The sequence below is a fragment of the Eublepharis macularius genome, chromosome 17 (assembly GCF_028583425.1).
Source record: "Eublepharis macularius isolate TG4126 chromosome 17, MPM_Emac_v1.0, whole genome shotgun sequence".
NCBI classification, from domain to species: Eukaryota; Metazoa; Chordata; class Lepidosauria; order Squamata; family Eublepharidae; genus Eublepharis; species Eublepharis macularius.
Window position 1 is genome coordinate 31,096,784 of NC_072806.1, and position 24,857 is coordinate 31,121,640.

General features: G+C 45.4%; 1 protein-coding gene across 1 annotated transcript in view; it reads right to left on the minus strand.

Annotated features, from left to right (window-relative positions):
* Window positions 1–23,126, minus strand: part of RPH3AL (rabphilin 3A like (without C2 domains)) — an 80,274-nt gene extending 57,148 nt beyond the window's left edge. Inside the window, exons 1-3 of the mRNA XM_055002055.1 lie at window positions 23,073–23,126; window positions 1,545–1,657; window positions 12–155 (exon numbers count right to left, since the gene is read on the minus strand). Of these exons, the coding sequence (XP_054858030.1) occupies window positions 12–155; window positions 1,545–1,621 (221 nt within the window). The 5' untranslated portion in view covers window positions 1,622–1,657; window positions 23,073–23,126. The remainder of the gene's footprint in view (window positions 1–11; window positions 156–1,544; window positions 1,658–23,072) is intronic.
* Window positions 23,127–24,857: the final 1,731 nt, after the last annotated feature.

The window sequence follows — 24,857 nt, forward strand, 5'->3', positions numbered from 1 at the left end:
AGCAACAGTACCCAATTCTTTGCTGCTCAATAACTTCAAGCCTCTCCGCCCGTCGGATGACTTCCAGGATGACTTCCATTTCCTGGCCACTGAGGGCCTGTGTCCTGCGCTGCCGGTCAGTTTGGAAGGTGTGCACTGACCAGCCTGTCTGAAGTCTGCAAGGGAAAAAGGAAGAGGACAATTTGGAAGTCGGACAATCAGTTGTTTAAAAAAAAAAAAAACCACTAACGTTCTTCTGGGGCTCCTCCTTAGCACAAACACAGGAATGTCACATCAATCAACATTGAACAAGTTTGCATTTTATCTCTCCCGTTCAGGGTTTATATAATACTCCTGAGAAACACGCTGTAGTTCATGGCCATTTTGCATATTATTCCATTGTCTGGCCTTAGAAAAACTTTGGTTTTGGGCCAATACATGGAACTTTGGATAAAGACGACTTAGGAGACCCTTGCAAGGGCAGACTCGCCATTTAACTTACAGGGAAATTCCCAGGTGGGCGACCAGCTTAGGGGACCACTGGTAGTCAGATGCAAGCAGAGCCAAGCCTGAGTGACTCGGCCCAAGCCTCGGGGGCTGCTTGGCCATCAGCAATGGCAGTTGGCATCTCCCCCTGCTTTGCTTCCAGTTTGGGAGGTTGATACAGTGAATGAGCTACTGCCCACGGTCAGTCCCACTGAAACGAGTGGCCCTCCAGCACTGGCTTTTATCACAGCAAGGGCCGCTCAGCTTGACTCACTCCAGGGCCATTTTCACTTCCCTGTCCACACCTACAAAGATCTCGGAGAAGGCACTGTTAAAGGCACCCCCATGAGACCTGGGCCGTCGTCACACGGGCTTTTTTTTAGCGCTAAAATGGCGCTATTTCCCGGCAAACACCCACCTTATTCCAACACTGATGTGATTTCCTCATTGCTGTTTTTTGCTTGATAGTTGCGCTATTTTGTGCCTCAGTGTGAATGCCTCACATCGATGTATTTCGCCTCGCAACGTCCTATGCCCTCCCTTCAATCCCAGAATCCATTTCTTCCTGCGACTCCCCTTTTTTTTATTTTATTATGTCCTTATAACGCCATAACGACATAACACAATGCAAACTTTCTGCTGAAGTAAAAACGACTCAATTGCCATGGCAGAGTCTTCAGCGATGGGGATCACGCCAGACAGGGAATTTTCTGCGGGCAAAGGGCTATTTATATAATTTCAAAGTTGGAAAAACAAAAGGGTCGTAATGTTTTGCTCTAACGGAATGTTTATATGCTGTTATTCCGTTATAGCGGAATTAAACGCCGGAATAATAAAAAAAGGGGGGGAGGAGCTGCTTCTGCGCGGTTAGAGAGAACAGAACAGAGTGCTTCGGTGTGGACAGCTGGTGGCACGAAGAGCCGTTAGGTGACCCAAAGAAACGTTACTGTGCCGATAGGATGCTATATGCTGTAAATTTAACGGAAGAGATGCCCGTGTGACGACGGACCTGAAAAACAATCCCACCACCCTACCCACCCACTCAGTAGGCGAAAGGGAGGCTTGCTCGAGACACATACTTGGCCCTCAAAGCTAGCTGCCTGTCGTTCGGGCACACCCACTGGTCGTTTCCATTGCCAAAAATTGTGTCAGCCATGGCAAGGGACCTCAGAGGTGACAGATCGCATGAAGCCTGCAAAAAAGAGAAAAGGCATTAAATTGTTTCGGGCCTGCAGCCACAGCATGCATGTCATTCGATCTTAATGTAAAGCCTTTAGGAGAACATATTCGTAGCTATGGAACTGGCTGTCAACCAGCCAATTCGTAGCTATGGAATTGGCAGACGACACCCAGCTCTCTAGCTTGTTATCCAAATCACAGCGGGATGGAATAGAGATCTTGGGTGGCTGCCTGACAGCTGCGGTCAAACGGCTGAAAGGAAACAAATTGAAACTGAACCCAGACAAGGCGGAAGGGCTACTGCTTGGGAAGGCAGAGATTTTGAGTGACATTGTATTCCCCACTTTCAATGGAGTTCGTCTGACTCTGACGAGTGAGTGAAGAGCCTAGAGGTTATACTGGATCCAGCCTTGCTGCTAGAAAAGAAAGTTACGGCAGCTGCAAAAAATGCTTTCTACAAATACAGTCTAGCCTTGAAGATGGCCCCCTACCTCAACACAGCCGATTTGGCCACCTGGATCCATGTCATGGTTAACATCAAGATTTGACTGCTGTAATGCACTGCACATAGGTCTGCCCTCTAAGTTAACTCAGAGATTCCAGTTGGTACAGAACGCTGCAGCTCAACTATTATTGGGAGTTAGGAGGAGCACAAATATTACTCCCATTCTGCAGTCACTCCATCGGCTACTTATCAATTACTGGGCACAATTCAAGGCACTGGCTATCACACCAAAGTTTTTCACGGACTTGGTCCAGCATATCCTATTACATTTTTTACTGATGCCCCATCCTGTTGATCGTATTGATTTACAGCGTGTAATCTACCATAAGCCTCAGTAACAAAGGTGGACTATAAATAACGTAAAATAAACAAATGAACAAACACACCCCTGGACACAAAACAACAACTTTGATGTCACGTGCCATGGTGAAAGAGGAGAACACCTCTTCCAGGGGCATCTCTCTGACATAAGAAGAGTTTGTGCAATGTCAGAAATGGCCTTTTTGTTGGGCCTAATGGACAAAAAGTTGGAAAATAAATATGGTATCTAATTTTTTGTATATGACAACGGCAGCAAGGCTTTTTATATGCACAAAAATGGAAAAGTACAGCACTGCCTTCAACGGATGACTGGATTGTGAAAATGATGGAATTAGCAGAGATGGCTAAACTTACAGCTTTGATCAGAGATAAGAAAACATTTTCTGCATTCGTAACAAACTGGAAACCCCTTATTGACTTCCTGCGTGAAACGGGAAAAGATGAACTGATGATTTGTGGATTTGATTTCTAAGAAGATAAATTTGGGCAAATTAAATAAAAGGGGGGTAATATAGAAAAGGTAGATTTTTACGGCATTAAGACTTCAAGTATAATGTTTGTAGGAGATCCAGAGAAGTTAGCCGTGTTAGTCTGTAGCTGCAAAATAGTAAAGAGTACAGTAGCACCTTTAAGACTAATCAACTTTATTGTAGCATAAGCTTTCGAGAACCACAGATGCATGGAACAAGGCTCCATGGATCTGATGAAGAGTGCTGTGGTTCTTGAAAGCTTATGCTACAATAAAATTGGTTAGTCTTAAAGGTGCTACTGGACTCTTTACTACAATGTTTGTAAGGATATTACAGGTGTTGTAGAGAAAACTGAAAATGATTTCCATATGTATCATTTTTCTCTGTTCTTTTTCTCTAGTTTCTTTCTCTTTTCTTTTCCTCTTTTTAATGGGATTTTATCAATCAAATAAATAATTCAAAAAGAAGAAAAGAAATGGCCCCCATTTGTATTCCCCTCGCCGTCAGAGCAAAGTTAGTTCAGTCAGAGATGAGAAATTTCTCCCAGCAAGCTTCACCGTTAGCACATAGGTCGGACTACATCCAGAACATAATACGCTTAACTACTGGTTTTCCAAATACGGCAGCCCATCAACGTTCTTCACCAAGCCCTTCCAAGAAGATTTAACCCTGCTAGCTAATTAAAACCCTCATATGCACAGGAAGTGTACCTCTAACTTACCAGATTCTGGTAATCTCCCTCTGGGGAAGAGGCCCTTAGCCTTCATGGCTCGCTTGTGAGTTTTCTGGCAACATTTGGCCGGAAACAAGAAACTAGGCCAGGTGGGCCTGATCCAGCAAGGCCCTAATGGGATCCAACACCCATTTCTTCCAGCTGTTTTGATGGGAAATGAGCACAACAGCACTGCACCAAGAGCAACAAGACTCACCCAGAACGGACTCCACAACCCGCCGGATGGCTCTGCGCAGCTGTTCACAGAAGCCTTCCTATTAAATATTTAGAGGCATATATATTCAATATTTGCATTTCCTGGCAGCGACATTTGCCAGCAAGTAAATATAGATTTGCAGGAGGCAGCCTGAGAAAAGGAGGACAGCCTGCCACTCACCTAGCACATGCTAAAAAGCCAGTTTTGCTGCCCTCTGAACCCAAAAACAGCCAGCCTCCATTGCCAAAAACATCTTTCCCTCGAGCCTTGGGCAAGCTACTCTCGCTGCCTGCTTTCTCACACAAGGCCCCATAACTAGGGAAAAGGCAGCCTGGCCTTGGCCCCTTTTCAGACAGGAAAAATACAAGTACAAATATAACTTCCCATCTGCCCAGTTTCCATTGGAAGAAGTCTGAGCACAAACACCCACTGGCTCTGACCCTGAAAAGCAAAACACGCTTCCCGTCCAACACAAAGCATCAGGAATTGGACGCCAGTATCAGTCCCCTGAACTTCTCTTTTAAAAAATCCTAAATATACTGGAAGAGCTGAGAAGCTTACCAAATGATTTCTCCACTCCCAACAAAGTAGGGATGCTAGGTCCAGATTGGGAAATTCCTGGAGATTTGGGGGGTGGGGCTTGGGGAGGGGAGGTCCTCAGTGGGGTATAATGTCATAGAGTTCACCCTTCATAGTAGTCATTTTCTCCAGGGGGACTGATCTCTGTTGCCTGGAGATCAGTTGTAATTCCAGGAGACCTCCAGCTACCACCTGGAGGCTGGCAACCCTACTACAAGGGCAAGCTTAGAATGGGGGCCACGTGTTCTGCAAAGCACAAGGATGAGATTTTAGGGTCAGAATCCAGAAGCTGCTGCTCCCATTGAAAAGAACACACCCGACTTCTAGACCTCAGTTGTGTAAAAGAAGACCCAAGGGTGTATGCATGCACCTTACAGACACAATACCTGGGGAAATTTCAGGAAGGAGAGGCAAATCAGGTCTTAGCATAAACTCCAGTAACGTGGAAGGAGGAATTAGGGATGGATCTCTAATTTGGGTCACAACTGAAGCATGCATAGAGACAGCTGATTCCGCACACGTTGGATAATGCACTTTAGCAATCGTTTGGAAGTGGATTGTTTCACACACGAAAAATTCAGTTCCAAATGATCTCTAAAGAGGATTGGAAGTGCATTATCCAACGTGTGCGGAATCAGCCGTTTTGTTTCACCCTGTGAGAAGAACTGTCAGGTGCACATGGCTATTACAGTCAGGATACAAGATGGTGCCCCCCCAATGCTTGTCGATGATAATATATGGAGAGACATGCCAGAGCAGCTGCAACTGCAGCACCCTAGAGTGAAAATAAGCCCCTTATGCCAAAAATTTATTTATTAACTTTATTTATACCCCCCCCCCCATCTTTCTCTGCAATGGAAACCAAGGACAGCTTACCTAATACTCCTCTCCCGTTTCATCCTCACGCAACCCTGTGAGGTAGGTTAAGCTGAGAGAGTGTGACTGGCCCAAGGGCACACAGCCAGTTTCCACGGCAGGGCAGAGATGTGAACCTGGGTATCTCAGATGCTAGTCCGACACTCCTACCACTACACCACACAAGCTCTCAACATTTCCCTTAAATTCTCCCTCGGCTCTTTTTAGTTTCTGTATGTTGCTGCACACGTCTGTCTGTTTTGCCCATTTTTCCTTGCTGGAATTCTGGATTCATTTGTTCCTTTTACATGCAATTGATGCAAAAAATGTTTAATAGTTTGGTGTAGTGGTTAAGAGCAGAGGTTTGATCCCCACTCCTGCACTTGAAGCCAGCTGGGTGACCTTGGGTCAGTCACAGCTCTCTCAGAGCACTTTCAGCCCCACCCATCTCCCTGGGTGATTGTTGTGGGGATAACAACACAGGCCGTCGTCACACGGGCATCTGTTCCATTAAATTTACAGCATATAGCGTCATCACTGATATCGGCACAGTAATGTTTCTTTGGGTCACCTCACGTTTCTTCGCGCTCCCAGCTGTCCACACCTAAGCGCTCTGTTCCGTTCTCTCTAATGGGCGCAGAAGCAGCTCCTCCCCCTTTTTTAAAAAAAATTTTTTGGCATTTAATTCCGCTATAACGGAATAACATTAGCTTCCTAATCTACTGCTGTTTCCTGAATAATCCGAAATCCGTGTGCACAAGTGAAGTTGTTGTCAGCTGGATGAGGCTGCAGTCTTCCGTGCCTCAGATCCTCTCGGTAACGCAAAACTGAAAGCGGAAGTCGGATAGAACGGTTGCGGAGTTTAAAATTTTCCCGTGCAAAAAAATAAAGGCATTATATCGCTATGACATCATAATTAAAAAAAACGGAAAATGACTGAACATGGCCATTTTTAGCGAGGTGTGGTTTTGGGTTAAAATAAAAATGTCTCTAATGGCAATTCAGTCATTTTTACTAGTTTTCTTCAGCAGAAAATTTTCATTGTGTGATGTCATTATAGTGATACAAGGACATTATTACAAAAAAAAGGGGAGTCACAGGAGAAATGGATTCTGGGATTGAGGAGAGGAAAAAAAGGGTGGGCCTATGGCGTGGCGAGGCGAAAAACATTGATGTGAGGCATTCACACTGAGGCGCAAAATATCACGACTATCAAGCACAAAGCAGAAGAGAGAAAATCGCATCAGTGTTGGAATAAGGTGGGTGTTTGCTGGGAAATTGCGCCATTTTCGCACTAAATAGAAGCCCATGTGATGACGGCCATACTTTGTAAATCACTCTGAGTGGGCGTTAAGTTGTCCTGAAGGGCAGTATAAAAATCGAATGTTATTATTATTAAACTGAGCAGGAAACTCTTGGCATGGGGAAACAGAAACTGGTGCACCAGTTCATGCAAGGAAGAAGCAAAAACAGAAACAGGGTTTTTTAGCTGGAAACAGCAGCAAAATTTGATAGCATCCAAATCTCTTTAGGTTACGATCTACACACGATGGAAGCAAAGGAGACAAAACTCCACTCAGTTTCACATTCCCAGCCCTTTTATTACTCTTTTTTTTTCTGTTCCTTGTTTCACCTCAACACAGCAAACAGGCGCAGGTTACATCACTGCTGTTTCCTTAACCCTCTGAACTTGACATTCCCAGGACGGCTGGCACAGCTCTGCATGGTTTGGACAGCTCATGTGACTGAGACGTTTGCAGGACGATGCTTTTCAGTGAAGCTCCCAGCCAGACTCAGAACGAAACTCGCGGACCTCTACCTAACCCCCATTTTCCAGACACGAGACATGAATTAAACTTATGCTATTACACTTAGAGAAATGTAATAAATAAATTTAATTAGTTAATTATTAAATACACACACTACCTTTCTACCTTGGAAGCCATGGCGGGGCATGTGGCCTTCTTAGGAGGCAGCTCCCCGGCGCTGACCAAACCTAGAACTGCTCAGCTTCTACCGGGGGGGCTGCTGCTTCTGTCGCCACCCCAGCCGCACCCTGGATCCAAGAAGCTGAATTCTGCACCTCCTTCTGGCCCGCCTAATTCCAAGCACACCGTATACTATAAAGGCTAGACGCTTGCTTTTTGAAACCCAGTTTCAACAGGATTGGGTTTATGCATTGCTTTTATACCTCTTCTTACTTCCATCATGAAGTCAAGATGAAGATGGTATCCCCGCAGGGTTCCTCAGATATTCTCCCAACCACACACACACAACCACACAAAAATGGGTTCTTCCTCAAATCCACCTGCTTGTACTTGAGGTTCCAGTGGTTCTTGTGGCTCAGCCAACAGGGGAGCATCTAGCAAGACTGGGGAACTTGGCCAAGTATTCAGCATCTTAAGAACATGCCTAAGGATATATTTAGTAGGTTTTGAAAGCTTGCGGAGGAACAGTATCATGCAATGAAGACCTGGGTTCAAATTCCCGGGGCTTAATTGCATGTTGTTTTCCTTGCGTCCTCCCTGGGTCCCGAGGATGTAAACTTTTAAGATTCATGCTTGGAATTCAGTTCCCTGGATCATGGCATATGAGTAGAGGGGTCATAAGCCTTCCCCTTAGCACTACCAACCTTCAGGTGGTGGCTGGAGATCTCCTAGAATTACAACTGCTCTCCGGGCCACAGGTGTCAGTTCCCCTGGAGAAAATGGCTGCTTTGAAGAGTGGACTCCACGGCATCATATCCCATTGAGGTCTCTCCCCTCCCCATACTTCACCCTCTCCAGGCTCCACCCTCGAAATCTCTAGGAATTTCCCAACATGGAAGTAGCAACCCTATTTCCCTTACACCATTTTCCAAACCTGCAATGACCCGTGGAGGGGGAGCTATTTGTCCACTGGGAAGACCATGAATAGTGACAGACAGTGCACAAGTTTCCAGCAGAGGCACCTGTGAACCTCAAGCTGAAGAAGAAGGTGACCTGCCGCATATCTGCATGACTCACTGCAAAGCAGCCTCTCTCTTTTTAAAATATTTGTGGCTCATCAACCGCATGCACAGTTCCTGTTTAATCCTTGCAACAGTCCTGTGAGGTTGGTTAGGCTGAGAGAGGGAGTGGCTCAAGATCTTCAAGGAAGCTTCAGGGTTGAATTGGAATGCAAGGATTTCCACCAGGGTCCCCTTGTTGTAGTTTGCCACTCTAACCATTACATCACACAGCCTTCTATCTCAGAGTGTGATTTGCAACTCGCAAGTTGCACAAATCTAGCAGAATTATCCACTCACAGAGGAGGCTGCCCTTCATCTCTCTGCCTGAGTCACTGCTCCAGGCTTGCCTCTTCCAACCAGGCATCCCCACCCCCACCCCCGATTACTGACTCAGGCATAAACATGAAGGGTGGGAGCTTCTCTGGGGCCAGTCCTTTTCCCCTTTCATATTCTGGAAGTAAATCTTTAGAGCGGTTCTTCAATTTTCATATTGGTAAACCAGAGTCACTCGGCTCCCAGATGTTTGGGAAACATCAAACCAAAATTGTGGCATTTGTGGTGAGAGAAAGGTTTTTTAAAAAAACGTAACAGGGAATGGAAAAGGAACTATTAAAAACCCTCCCTTTCAGAGGGTGGTTGGCAGATACATTTAATTTGAAACTTGTGAGACAAGCCCTTCAAACAGGTTTCTGGCACATTTGTATCCTTCCCTTCTGCCAGAGGGATGGATTCCTTCATTCTGTCTTCACAACAACCCTGTAAAAATGCCCAGGCTGAAAATGACTATCCCAAGGTCACTCAGCAAGTTTCGTGGCAGAGCAGGGATTCGAACCCAGGTCTCCACAGGCCTAGTCTGACACTTTGACTACTAACCAGAACTGCTATCTTGACTGGAGGACTGTCAAACTGGCAAGAGCCAGTTTGGTGCAGTGGTTAAGAGCAGTGGGACTCTAATCTGGAGAACCAGGTTTGATTCCCCGCTCCTCCGCTTGAAGCCAGCTGGGTGACCTTGGGTCAGTCACAGCTCTCTCAGAGATCTCTCAGCCCCACCCACCTCACAGGGTGATTGTTGAGGAGATAATAATGACATACTTTGTAAACCGCTCTGAGTGGGCATTAAGTTGTCCTGAGGGGCAGTATATAAATTGAATGTTGTTATTATTATTAACAGAGCTATCATTAAAGCTGGAGGCCTGTGAAAAAGAGCTGTTACTGCTCCTTAATGACTATTTATGTTTCCTCATTAGGAGCTAACAAGTGAGGGGGGATTTCATCTTCCTCCCCCCAGCCCAGCCATCCCCAGCTTTGCAGCCACCACCGCCACAGTGCCCTGCTCTGCCTGCCCCCCTCAGCTTACCTGCCCCCCCTGCAGTTGCCAGGTTGCCTAGAGGTGGCCCCATCATCTGTGCTTGTTGTTTGGGAGGGGGTGATTTGAACCCCCTCAATGTATTTTTAAAAAATTTTCAGATTTTTCTGCAAACTTGGGAAGTCCCCCATGTTTAGAAGGTATCTGTTTTGTGTTGTTGTGGCCCCAATCCGTGGATTTAAGTATCTGCAGATGGGCCAAGCTTGACTATCAGAATATAAGGTAGTCAGGAAACGGGCACTAACGTTGACCTGTTTCCACACTACTCTTTCACGTTCTTGCTCAAGAATTGATCAGAGTTTGGAGAAGGTGATGTGTCCCTGCTGTGAAGGGAGGAAACAGAGCTGTGTAAGAGGGGGGAGAAAAAGAACATCAGTCAGCAGTTTGAGGGCCAAGCTACAAGTGATGCCCGACACAGGTTGGACACTTGTCAGCTTCCCTCAAGTTTTGATGGGAAATGTAGGCGTCCTGGTCTTGCAGCTTGGCTCTCCGACTGCTGTCCAATGGACTTTTCAACTGTCACTTGTCCAACATTCCGCCAAGCTGCCTACATTTCCCATCAAAACTTGAGGGAAGCTGACAAATGTCCAACCTGTGTCATTCGTCACTTGTAGTTTGGCCCTGAGTCTGGGATAGAAGAAGCACAATCTATGATTTATTGGAAGACGGAGCACGTTGGAGTGCAGGCTCAGTCTTTCTGGGGATCAGATGTGGGGTAGTGGATACACTATTTTGCAAGAGTGTGTCTGTCTGTCTGTCTGTCTGTCTGTCTGTCAATAATACTAACTATGCACCAGTAAGTAGAAAGTCAACAGACTGCCAGGCTAGGATCTGGGAGGCTCAGGTTCAAATCTCCACACAGCCATGGAAGATTGCTACGTGAACTCAAGTCAGTCACATGCTGTCAGCTTAACCTACCTCACAGGGTTGCTGTAAAAATAAGATGGAGGAGAAGAGAATGGTATTTTAAGTCACTTTGGGCCACCACTGGGAAGAAAATCAGGGTATAAATGTTTTTTTAAAAATAAATAACATAATATAAAAATCACTATAAATTTCCAATGCAAACTCATCCTCTAAGAAAGCAAACCGAGGCAGCGCAAGAGATGAACAAATATGCCCTTTCACTCTTTTTCTATACACATTCATAACGAGACCACTTTTTGCTTATTTATATCCAACTAATATAAAATAATATTTTGATTTACACAAATTTTCAGGAAAAATTCAAGGCAAGGGGCAGAATGGAATGCAAAACTAACGACTCACAAAGGTTTGTTTTTTCACAGGCAATGAGACACGTTTTACACGCCAGTTATATGCCAAAAAAGGACAAAGTGGAATGGTGAATTCTGCTGGTTAGCAGATAAAGTTGACCGAGGAAAATAAAAAGGCGAAAAACCATAACCAAAGACAAAAGTTTGACTGGCACAAAGGAGAAAGAAAACCTTTGGTAGCATCTCTAGTTAATACTGCCCCCCCCACCCCAAACTTCACAACCCCCAAGGAAGTGGCAAGTACACAGGCATGCTGCATTGATCCAAAGCAGCCCTCCGCCACTACAGGCCTCACAACTATCTGTCAGTTTTCCACTACCTCCCAAGGACTCCTACTTCAGGCCAGGTGGAGTCCCTTCCTGCTTTTCCTTCCACCAACACCCGGTGCAGTGTAATTACCTTCAGCTGCGTAAGCCAGACCTGATTATGCCAAAGAAGAAACCGTAGCAACCCGAACAAACAATCACTCAGTTGCTATGACGAGGAAGCAACAGGCGAAGAGAGCAAGAGAGGCCCAAAGATTCATGCCCGTCCTCAGAAGCAGATGCTAAAGGCAAGGAGGGCAGATGTCCCATCAGCAGCTGAGGCTCAAGTTATTCAATCAGGTGTGTGTGCCAACACCCAGGAGGAAAATCTCTCATACATGACATGGTCTTGAGAAGCTCCCATTCATTTCCAGGCATTCATGAACTCGCCGTTTCCTCCGTTTCTTTTCATGCATTTCCGTGCTGCCTAATTTCTCTGCCAGCATGCTTGTTTTGCAAATTTGCTTTATATCCTTTTCATGCAAAAACGGGCAGCCGTTTTAGCTGTAAGATTTCTACTGAGTTGCGTTAGTGGGGTAAGGAAAATAAGACAACTGTAGTTTCAGTCTGAACAGGCCACAAACGGGAATTTTTAAAGTGAAACAGCATCACTGAAATTTTAAAACATCCCTATTTCTTCTGATGGAGAACTTAATACTGCAATTTTATCCTAGGTGATGGTGTCAGGACACCCACAGGAGGAATAAACTGGGACAAAGTTGTATACAGCTGTTTCCTCTCTTGCATAGAAGACAAAACAGCCTACGCACACAGCTGTCTCAGAGTCTCTCTACATGAGACACCTCAGCGCGTGTTCATCAAGTGTAAGGAGATGCCATGTTAGCCAGGAAACGTTGTTTTAAAAGACAGAGCAGGCAGAGATTGCTCCTCAAAGGGTTTCTTAATTTCATTTTCGCTGCCAGGAAGGCTCTGTCAATTTCACCTCTCCAGTCTAAAACGGTGTGGGATGGCAACCAGAGGGCAGCAGGAATGGAAATGGGCTGGAACTGCCTTCCAGAGCTGGGCTTGGACCTGGAGAGGTTATAATGGGCTGAAGTTTCCCTTCTGGCATTTCACATCCCCTTCATACTGCTCCAGTGTATAGCAAAGCCTTTGCCCTGCCGCTGGCTGTGTCTTGTTAAACTACCCTTCCCGGCTACCATTGCATCTCCCGACACGTGTTCTTCACATGTCAGATGTCTTGTGTAGCAAGACTCTCAGTCCCCACTCCCCATTATTTTTGCCCTGCAAAGCCTGCATTAAAGACATGTGCTAGTTGGGGTTTTCATCACTGATGCATTGCACAGCTTTGCAAATGAACGTTAGCAATTCTATTTACTGATGGGTTCACTGCGGCTGCTATTGATGACTGACAATTGTTCTGTAGGTTTATTTAGAAGGCGTTTCAAAAGCATATTAGCTACATTACAAGTATCTTAAAACTGAATACAGGCCAAGATCCAAAAAGCTACAGAACTTCAAGTTCACCCAAAGATTCTGGCACTTCCCCTGCGAAAGGTTTCTTTTTGACACATACGTACACTCCTCAGAATGGATAGGGTGCACGTGAGCATGCGCAGAGCAATGCTCACCTTTGAACTGACAAGGGCTCTCCCACATGTCCTGACCTGGATAGACCAGGAGAGCCTGATCTTGTTAGATCTTGGAAGATTAGTAGGGTCGACCTTGGTTAGTAATTGGATGGGAGACTACCAACAAAGACCAGAGTTGCAAAGGCAGGCCACGGCCATCCACTTCTGTTAGTCTCCTGCCAGGAAAACTCCACCAGGAGTTGCCATAAGTCAACTATGACTTGCGGGCAGGATTCTGAACAGGGTCTCTTGTAGGTGCCAGCCCGCACATGGGCTTTCTCTATGGCGGCCCCTACCCTGTGGAACGGCCTACCTGAGGAGGTCAGAACCCCCACTTTCCCAGCTTTCCGCAAAAGATGCAAAACTGAATTATTCAAAAAGGCTTTTTACTCAGAGAGGAGAGCAATATTGTAGGAAGCAGGTCTCAGATGCTTCGCTAATGAGTTAGGGACTATAGACTTCACCACTATGTTGCCTTACATATTATCTGTTGCTTTAAATATGTACTCCTATATGCTACCTGTGCTTCATGTTGTCTAATGTCAGTCCTAGAATTGATTATGTTCTGTTTCAGCAGTTCTTCAACTCCATATTGGATCCTTGCTAATGCTATGTCTTTGTAAACTGGTATTTATTTATTGTTTATGGAAATGTCATTGACGCTGTATGGAAATGTCCTTGCTACTGATTGTTCTAATCTATGTAATCTGCCTTGAGTCTCAGTGAGAAAGGCGGACTATAAATGACATAAATTTCATTTTCATCCATTACATGCAGAATTTGCAACAGCAGCGTGGTAGCACGGCCCCTGTGCCCTACAGGGTATAACTGACTTTGGCCTTTTGTCCCTCAATTTCAAACACTGCCTGGCGCCTGTTTAACCCCTATGAGGTTAATTGGTTTAGTCCAGTGGGGTGGAATCAGAAGGAGAGGCAGGCTGCTGAGGAGGAGGAGGCTGGTTGCTGGGGAGCTTAATAATTTATATCCTCTTATCACCTTGAATAAGGTAATCAAATGTATGTACACAATATGATTTAAAGTGGTATTTGTGTGTTGTGTTTGGTTGGTGTTACTGGGATTGTATTATTTTTGCAGGGCTGTAATCAGGGCTTTTTTTCTGGGAAAAGAGGTGGTGGAACTCAGTGGGTTGCCCTCAAAAAAAATGGTCACATGGCTGGTGGCCCCGCCCCCTGATCTCCAGACAGAGGGGAGTTGAGATTGCCCTCTGAGCAGCGCAGAGGGCAATCTCAACTCCCCTCTGTCTGGAGATCAGGGGGCGGGGCCACCAGCCATGTGACCATTTTCAAGAGGTTCCGGAACTCCGTTCCCCCTCGTTCCTGCTGAAAAAAAGCCCTGGCTGTAATTCTCCAACAAGAAGACAGAAGCCTGGGATACAGTTGCCTCAAATTAATGAAAGAGGACTCATCACTTCGTGAAATACTGAACTGTTTTACCTTTTCAAAAACATTGTTGATTTAAAGTTTTCAGTATGGTAGCACTTACGAGTTAGTTTTTTTTAAAGTTGTATTTTATTAATTGTTAAAAAGTTTAAAAGGGGAAACAAAGAAAAACTCTTAAAATTGTGTGAAAGTTGCTTCCTATGCCCCATAGAACCCATGAAAAGAGGTTACGCTTACTTCACATGTGACCAAGCTCTGAAGCAGGTTAGCAGACTGTACCGCTTTAGACTGCAGGTGGTAGATCCAGCTTTGAATATTCCTTCACTAAGAATAGCAACAAATGTCTAACAAAACACAAAACTGGGAGCTAAGCTACAAGTGAGGCCTGACACAGGTTGGACACTTGTTAGCTTCCCTCAAGTTCTGATGGGAAATGTAGGCATCCTGGTCTTGCAGCTGAAATGGAGAGCCAAGCTGTAAAACCAGGACGCCTACATTTCCCATCAAAACTTGAGGGAAGCTGACAAGTGTCCAACCTGTGTCAGGCCTCACTTGTGGCTTGGCTCTAGCACAGCACAAAGACAGGTTTTCTTCTCCTCCTCTTGACTTGCCGTGCTTATTTTCTTTTTTCCAGGGAGGTTTTAATCTACAGGGGGCATTTTCAAAAGGGGATCCTCCATCATAGAAACTCAACTGGCGCAGTCTATTCTACTAACTCAGATCTCTGCCATGTGCAAAGCAGGCCAAAGTTTTAATTAGACGGCTGACATTTCTCGGTTTGTAGACTTGCAGCACATTATCTCCCTTGAGCGGTGACAGAACAGAATGAAATTTGGTGCGGGTATTCACAATAACACTCTACAATTCTCCTGTAAATGCCTGTTCAACCGCCCACGCTTATTTTTATGGGGAGATAGACACAAAATCCATTGTAATAGGACATCTGATGAAACAGTCCTCCCCTAACACTGTATTTTTTCTAGTTAATTCTGTTTTTATGTTGCCAACTGCTTCATCTATAGCTTTTCTGCACGTTCAACTTAGCAGTTGAAGCACAAGCACTGAAATCCGTTTGGGAACAGTTCTTCAGCTCAGCTGCCCTCTCTCTGCGTTTGAACGATTGTGGAGTTGGTTTATTTTCTTCCTCACAGGCCCTAAATAACCAGGATTTTCAAGTGCAGGTGCACTCATCACCAGTGATATTATTTTTTAATTTTTAGCATATGCTTACGGTCCTCCCCCACAGGACTTTTGCAATTTTTTAACGTCATTTTCATAAAGACCTAATGTAATAATAGATACAGCAGTGTAACACCTCTGAACTTGTCTCATTACCATAGCTTTTTTTCAGCTGGAATGCAGTGGACTGGCGTTCCGGCACCTCTTTAAAATGGTCACATGGTAGGTGGCCCCGCCCCCTGATCTCCAGACAAAGGGGAGTTTAGCTCGCCCTCCACACCTGGAGGGCGATCTAAACTCCCCTCTGTCTGGAGAGCAGGGGGTGAGGCCACCTGCCATGTGACCATTTTCGCCGAGGGCGATTTAAACTCCCCCCTTGCTCCAGCTGACCCAAAGTGATGTTATTGTGTGGTCCTGAATTCCACCACTGAGTTCCACCACCTCTTTTCCCAGAAAAAAGCTCTGATCATTACACATTTCCAAATGTTGGAAAGGTTGTAAGGAGAATGGCTCTTTTATCTACTGCTGGAGGTCCTGTTGTAAAAATACAAGCCTACCAGAGAAAGGTCACAGATAACATTGAAAAAATAACAGGGTATAACATACCACTAAATCCTGAACTCATTTCATTAAATCTTTGGAACAATTTTTCTGTCCCACCACTGAGAAGAAATCTCATTTCATTACTACTATATGCAGCCAAATCTTTAATTGTACAGAGCTGGAAATCAGATAAAGTTCCCTCAATTACACAGTGGATACAAAAAATATGGGATGTAATGGTAATGGATAAGATATCTCAACAGCTAATATTGAATGACAACTTCAACTTCCAACCTTGTTTCCTGGAAAAATGGTTCCTTTTTTTAATTATGTAACTAGTTATGCATCACATATATTCCTTTACCAAAAAAATACTCAGACTTTGTCCTTTACTAATACGGTGTAATTCAGCTCTCTACTTCTCCAGTACTTTAATGGATATTATATTTATTATGGCTAATTATTTTATTGTTAATAAGTTGTTCAAATTGTTGTTTGTATAAATATTTGGAAAATCAAATAAAAATATTTTGGAATATTTAAAAATAAAAGTTTCTATCCCCTTCCAATATGGAGATAGCCCTTTTCCCTTATATCTCTGCAATGAAATGGACTAAAGACTTGCTTTTGTTTTTTTAATGAAAGCTGAGGATTCAGAAAAACTTATGTCTATTATTGCAACGTTAGGCCATTATAACATTATGAAACTGATGATTTAAAACACTGAAAATGAAACAAAGAGTGGGAAGGAAGGCTGATGGAGAGAGGTGTGGTTTGACTATGATAAACAACCAATTATCAGAAAGTGGGTTGGAGGTGGGTGGAAGGAGACAGGACAAACAAAAGTGAAAGAAGCGTTCTGCACAAAGAACAAAGGCAACTGAGAATTGGCTTTAAAAAAAAGAGGGGTAAAAGTGGTCTCAAAAGAAGGGTAGGTAGGTTTATTGTTTGTGGCCAAAGGCCGTTACAATCCATACACATAGAACACATAAAACACTCTAACATATAAACATATGTGCAAATATTAAAAGATTAAAATGATCTAGGCAGAAAGCCCCGGCCCCGAACTTACCTGGGCCAGCGTTTGCAGGCCCACACGGCCAAAGGGAAGCAAGCAGGAGCGGCGTCCATGCCGGCCCCTGCAAGAACACGCTTGCAGCCTCGGGCTGGGAGCGCGGAATTATAGTATCCCCAGCTGGCCGATCAGAGCAGCCGGCTGGGAGCTGCAAGGACGGGAGCCGTTGCCCGACCTGAGTGAACGAGTTTTCACTCAGGTCCTCCCGCCATCTATAGGTACCGGGGCTGGCCTCCTCCGGACGCAGTCGGCTCCAGCTTGGAGGCCCTTTATCACTCAGACAGCGTGCAACTATCCAGCTGGGGGCAAGACATTTGGTTGCAAGATATTCGGGATGGATTGCTTTGTTGGTTACAGAGGGAGAGCCTTGGCGGGGAGCCATTTAGTGGCTCCTGTGGCAGTTTGGGCGTTGGGCACCGATCCCTTGGGGGGGGGAGGGCCTGTGTGCACTGTTTCCCCATAGAGGGGATCCTCATAAGGGGTCATGGACCAGGCTTGACAGTGGTATGCCCAGCTCGGGGGGGCTGACAGAACAAGCCTGCGTTCAGGTGACGGGGGACCACGCAGAGGCTACCGCCCGGTGTGGCTTCCTCATCCGTCATCCCGTAGTGTCCCCTTTCAGCAGGCGGGCTGATAGGGTGGAGAGTCATCGGTGGGCAGGCGGGTCTGCCGATGCTGGGATCCGTGCCCTACGCTGCCATGGCTCTTTTATTCTGTAATCAATAAAGTTGTGGCCTATTTTCTCCAAACAAGGGTCAGTGTGTTATTCTGCTTGGAACACCCGGGCCATATCAAGCTGGGCCTGCAAATACAGATCAGTTCAAACCATTGCTACTTCTGGAAACAGCTCTAGCCCGAATTTTCTTGGCTGCTAAGGCGAACAGAGAGACTATAAGAAACAAATGCAGCAGTGTCAGACAAAAGAAAAAACTTCTCAGAGTCTGAAGAGGAGTTTAAACCAATTAAAAAACTCTTCTAGGAATTTATTCCTTGGCTCTGCAGAGAGTGGGCAGGATGGTAGGTAATGTGGTAAATCCTCCACAACGTGAGCACCACAAATACAGTAGTGGAGGGCTTGAGGTGTTTTGGCATAGCGCCCAGCTAGCAGCGCTGTGGGCATAGTTTGGAACCGAATTGAGGTAAAGGCTATTCTGAGGTTGTGAGGGAAGATGTTGACCAAATAGGGCACTCTAATATAATCCTTCTTGAAAAGTTTAAACCATGGGGAGAATTTGGAATAGAAGACTGCCTACCTATCAGTTACGGCGTCACAGTGGAACACCCATTCCTGAATGTTAAAGCCAGCAACTGGAACACCCTGGGAGTCATCACAGATGGAGTAATATCGAAGGATATTATTATAGCTGGCTAGTTGTACAGCCTCATTTTTACGCATAATTTCATAACATAACCCGTGTAATAGGTTGGTATTATCGTTACACTCCTTCCTCCAGAATCTAAGCAGGGTTAGATGTACACGGGCTCTGACTGAGGGCAGGCCAAGCTCTGCTCGCATAAGAGCTGCAGGAGTACCTTTTGGTAAAGCTAGAATTCTCCTTAAGAAATGGTTTTGGATAGATTCCAAAGCTGTGATTAAACAATCTTTCCAACCCCAGACCTCTACACCATAAAGGAGATGAGGAATAGCCTTGCTTAACTATATTTTCAGCACCAGGTCTATTAAAAGGGCGAACCAAGGAAAACAAACAACAGAAAGAAGTGAAAATGAAAGGCAAAAAAATGTTTGCAGAAATCCAGGGATAAATCAAAGCTGTACAGGGCCAGAAGAACCGATGGGGAAAAAAACCCCATGCAGAACAGCCCACAACTAGCAAGCTTCAGAGCTGCACAAAACTCTTTATCCAAACTGGAAACATTGTTCTATGCAATGTCAGAGCAGCCAATCCAATTCAAAAGCTAATTCAATTCACCGCCTTGGCCTTGCATAACTACAGGTCTGTCTCCCTCCCTATGTCCCTCCACGGCAGCTTCACTCATCTGAACAGGGTCTCTTGCAGGTGCCAGCCTGCACATGGGCGAAATCAACAGCAGCCCATACATGGGTTTCTCTGTGGTGGCCCCCATCCTGTGAAACAGCCTGCCTGAGGAGGTCAGGAGTGGTCCTAATGAGTTAGGGGCCATAGACTTCACCACTACGTTGCCTTACATATCTGTTGCTTTAAATATTTACTCCAGTCCTACGTACTACCTGTGCTTCATGTTGTCTAATGTCAGTCCTAGAATCGATTATGTTCTGTTTCAGCAATTCTTCAACTCTGTATTGGATCCTTGCGAATGCTATGTCATTATAAACTTGTACTTATTTACCCTATGATATCGTTTATGGAAATGTCCTTGACGCTGTATGGAAATGTCCTTGACACTGTATGGAAATGTCCTTGCTACCGATTGTGCTAATCTCACACTATGTAATCTGCCTTGAGTCTCAGTGAGAAAGGCGGACTATAAATAAAAAAATATCTCTGAACTGTTTTGAAGCCTATTTTATGAAGGAAAACACTGAACAAGGGGGGGAAAGTTTGTTTACTTAGATTTTTTCCTAACTTCAAATTGCAATTAGACATCCTTTATGCTCAAAAAGCATGACCCCTACCAAGAGGTCTCTCCAGCCCCTGCAACTCAAAGCAGGGAAGGGAGGCTGCTTAGCGCTCAGTAGGAAATTATGAGCCACGAAGTCCGAGCAAGTGACATAATCAGTGTGGCTGAGGTCAAGTTAGGGAGAAAGTCAATTAGGGAAGATCCACTAGTTAAGGAGCAAGCCCTCATTTGGTTTCTTCCACAAACACAATCTCAAAACTTGCAATGCCAACCATTTATTGACTGAGTTGGACACCCTGTAGACATCAGCAATAACGTCGTCTATACAGAGCATGCCCCGTTCTCAATGCATCCGCAGTGGAACATTGAGCTACATGTTAATAGAACTGAGTATGGGGAGAGGGGGCATTAGGGACATAACTGAGTTTCATGGACAGTTTCCCTATGAAAACTCCTGGGTTTTGCGTGGGTTCTCCCTGCCCTGACCAAAACCATAGTTGTCTTCCATCCATGGCAACAAAATGTGATTAAAACATTATTAACATTGACAGTTGGTTTTGCATCAAAGGGCATCAGGGATATGCAAGCATGGGTCGATCGTGGGCCCTCGAGCATAAGTCCACTCGCAAACATGTGGGAACTTCCCCCACAATGCCGACTCTGCAGAGCGAAAATTATATGAACAATGTGAATGCATCCAAATGGGTTGCCTAAATGGGCTGTGATGGAGAGCCACAAGGCCCAAAGTTGAAATCTCACCTTGGTCACAAATTGGGGGCCATTGTCAAGAAAGCCATACAGTCAAGAGAGCACTTAAGAAGTTTGATACATACATACATACATACATACATACATACATACATACGTACGTACGTACGTACGTGGCTCATTTTGAGGGGGAACATGCAGGAATGCAGTTCCGGCAGTTCCCCAAAGAGGTCACATGTCAGGTGGCCCCGCCCACCTGACTCTCAGCCACTTTGGGCCCTTTTTGGCCTGTATTGGGGCCGAAATGGCCCGGATCGGGCCTCTGACGGGTGGTGGATCACTCTCCCACTCAGCAGCGGCCCAATCCTGACCATTTGGGGCCCCTTTTCGGCTATTTTCATCCCCTTTTTGACATTTTGGGCCCAATTTTAGCCCTGAATGGCCAGGATTGGGTCCAAAACAGCCAGGACAGGTGATGTCAAGGGGTATGGCACATGCAAATCAGCTATGCTAATGACACACTCCCGGTGATGTCAAGGGGCATGGCATATGCTAATTAGTCATACTAATGAGTTATGCTAATGAGTTCCTCCAGCTCTTTTTCTACGAAATGACCCCTGCATGCATACATACATACATACATACCAGCTCATGAATTGCACATAGAAGGTCCCATCTTGTTCCTCTACATCTTCCATTAAAACAGACTCAGTCAGCAAGGTCTTTCTCTGCCTGAGACCTTGGAAGCTGATACGAGTCAGTTAGAAGAGACAGTGCTTGAACAATTCTTTAAAGAAAAAACTTCATAAGCCTTTTTGGATGGAATGGAGATTTGAACCCCATGCTCAGGGGTGGCCATATGTCAGCAATGACTTGACAGCACTTTCCACCATCACTCTCAAGGCCCACACACTGGACATTACTAAAGGGCCCTGGGCAAGCCACCATCACTCACCTTTAGTCCTTCATCAACAATATGGGGATAATATTAGTGGTGTACCGTACAGGGCTATTATGAGGATAAAGCGTGTGAAGCATGCAGAGACAAGAGTTAAATAAACATGAAAAAAAATGCTAGCTATCCTTCCCCCCTTAACCCATGTAGGAACTTATTTCCTGTACTCTGTACACACTTCCTTAGAAGCAAGGTCCACCCAAATGCCAAAGAATGCACTTCAAAAAGTGATGTATAATGAAATGAGTTGAAAAAATATTAAAGATAAACAGAATCAACTAAATGCCATGAAAATACCTTTTTTTAAAAAAAAAACAAGGAAAACTCTAGCAATAGTTAAGGGACCTAGAGCAAAACCCTAATTTTAAAAAAAATCCACAGGATTTATCTACACTGCAAACATCTGTAAGCATTATACCAGTTTTAATTAACACGGCTTCTCCCAAAGAATCTTGGGAACTGTAGTTTGCAAAGGATGCAGAGTTCTGGTCAGACCCCCAAACTCCATCCCCCTTCATATTTATTTATTTATTTATTTATTTATTTACATAATTACTGTTGTGCAGTTTTGATAAAAAAAACTGAAAGGCACCTGCAGTTTCAAAATGACTCACCAATTGAGGGTGCCTGCTGAATCTCTGCATGAGTTACTGTGATTTGTCCAATCAGCCTCCAGTAGGGAGGGGCACACTTCTGCTTCAGGTGCAATTGAATGATTTAATAGCTCTTGATGCTCAGGCATGGCACAATGACTTGCACTCCGAACAATAACTTACTCTCAGGCACAAGACTAACCCAAGGCCAGACGTTCCTTCTCAGTCTAACCTACTCCACAGGGCTGTTGTAAGAATAAAATGGAAGATGGGGAATTAGATATGCTGCTCCTGACTTCTTGAAGGTAATAAATCAGGATAAGAAGGTGCTTAATAAAATATTTTGCAAGCCACTGTAGGCAAGTAGAGCATCAGATGGAGGCCAGGAAGACCCAGATTCAAATTCTCCTCAGACATGAAGCTCACTGGGAGGCCTTGGGACACTCATTCTCAGCATAACCTACCTCACAGGGTTGTTGGTAGGATAAAATAGGAGAAGAGAGAATCATGTGTGCCTCCCAGAGCTCGGTGGAGGAAGCATGGGGTTGTTTTAAAAAGTAAAATGATTTTAAAAAAAAAACAGATGAAATGGTAGAGTGCCCTGACCCGGTAAGCCTGATCTGGTCAGATCTCAGAAGCTAAACAGAGTCAGCCTTGGTTAGTAATTGGATGGGAGACCTTCAACGAAGACCAGGGTTGCAGAGGCAGGCAGTGGCAAACCACTTCTGTTAGTCTCTTGCCATGAAAACCCCACCAGGGGTCGCCATAAGTCAGCTATGACTCGATGGCACTCAGCCTCCCCAATGGGAAAGCGTGCAACCAAGTTTAATTTAGAAAAACACTCCAGCTCAAAGCCTGGGACTCCATGCTATTTACAACCCCTCTTTGCAACGTGCTCCCTCCCAGATTCACCGGCCTGCCGCAAAACTTAAAAACCCAAACCTCGGTTACCGCCTGCTGATCCCAGTCGCAAAGGCGCCTGCGCAAGACGGGGCAATGCCTGCAGCTCATACAGAAGTGGGGTTTCAGACCACGAGCAACTTCCCAAGTTTGAACGACGCATTTTTAAAAGACCCCAAAATAAACAAATCCTAAAAAAAAAACAGACTCCAGACTGGCAGCTCTCTGAAAGGAATCAATCTGGTTGAAGTTTTCTTTTAAAGGGAGGGGGGGGTGCAAAGCAAAAGTTGGGCAAGGCGAGCGATGCACGAGAGGCAGCTCGACTCACCTGTCCGAAGGGAGCCGCGGCAGGAGCCTGCAGGTGGTCTTGCCCAAAGAGGAGCGCCGCGCGCGCCCCCCCCCCTCCGCCAGGCAGCGCGCCGGCCACAGCTGCCCGGGGGCGTGCTCGAGACGACTAGCATTACTCAGCCCTTAAATCAATAAGGTGCCAGCAGCCAGCGGACCGGACCGCCGAGCCGGAGCGAAAGCCCGGCCTGGATCGAGGAGCGGAGGGCAAAACCGTCTCCTCGCCACAGTCGAGCAGCCGGGCGGTGCCTGGGCAAGCTGGGATTGGGGGGGGGGGGGTATGTCTGGGGACGGTCAGGGCACACAGCTAGAGAGGAGCACGCCTTTCCTTTCCTAATTTTGGGGAAGGCTTTGGAGCTGTACTTTTCACCGTGGCTCATTTGCATTGTGCATGCACGGTGTGCGATGTTGATACACAACGGATTCAACAACATTTATACATATTTACTTAAGTATTTGCCCTGACCTGGATAGCTCAGGTGAGCCTGATCTCAAAAGCTAAGCAGGGTAGGCCTTGGTTAGAACAGGGGGTTATGGCAAACCACCTCTGTTAGTCTCTGGTCATGAAAACCCCACCAGGGGTTGCCCTAAGTCAGCTATGACTTGAGGGCACTCTCCACCACATTTAAGTATTTATATCCCGCAGGGATCCAAATCAGCTTAGGGCAGAAAAAAATTACTCTAGAGATAAATCGGTGAACAAGCAGCAGCTACATCTTGGGCAGGTCTGGATCGTATTGGCCGGCTTTCCTGAAGACAGAGGCAGTGAGTTATGGGCCAAGAGCCCTTCAGAGCATGGCTGTGGCCTGGTGCATACTAGAGAGATCCATTAATGAGTTAGGATTCGACCTTGCCACTATTCCTGCTGAAGCTGTATCTTTGTGAACTTGTATCTATTTACCCTATGGCATTGTTTATGGAAATGTTCTTGATATTGACTTTACTAATCTCACACTGTGGCCGTCGTCACACGGGCATCTCTTCCGTTAAATTGACAGCATATAGCGTTCTACCTGTTATCGGCACAGTAACGTTTCTTTGGGTCACCTAACGGCTCTTCGCGCCACCAGCTGTCCACACCGAAGCACTCTGTTCTGTTCTCTCTAACCGCGCAGAAGCAGCTCCTCCCCCCCTTTTTTTATTATTCTGGCGTTTAATTCCGCTATAACGGAATAACAGCATATAAACATTCCGTTAGAGCAAAACATTACGACCCTTTTGTTTTTCCAACTTTGAAATTATATAAATAGCCCTTTGCCCACAGAAAACTCCCTGTCTGACGTGATCCCCATCGCTGAAGACTCTGCCATGGCGATTGAGTCATTTTTACTTCAGCAGAAAGTTTGCATTGTGTTATGTCGTTATGGCGTTATAAGGACATAATAAAATTTAAAAAAGGGGGAGTTGCGGGAAGAAATGGATTCTGGGATTGAAGGGAGGGCATAGGGCGTTGCGAGGCGAAATACATCGATGTGAGGCATTCACACTGAGGCACAAAATAGCGCGACTATCAAGCACAAAGCAGAAGAGAGAAAATCGCTACAGTGTTGGAATAAGGTGGGTGTTTGCCGGGAAATAGCGCCATTTTAGCGCTAAATAAAAGCCCGTGTGACGACGGCCTGTGTAATCCCGCCTTGAGTCTCAGTGAGAAAGTTGGACTATGAATGAATGAATGAATGATAGAGTAGCTGAAACTGGAAGAGAAAGACCAATCCTTAGTAAAGATGAAAAAACACTGGCAAAAACTGTTTTTTCCATTCCTTCCCTA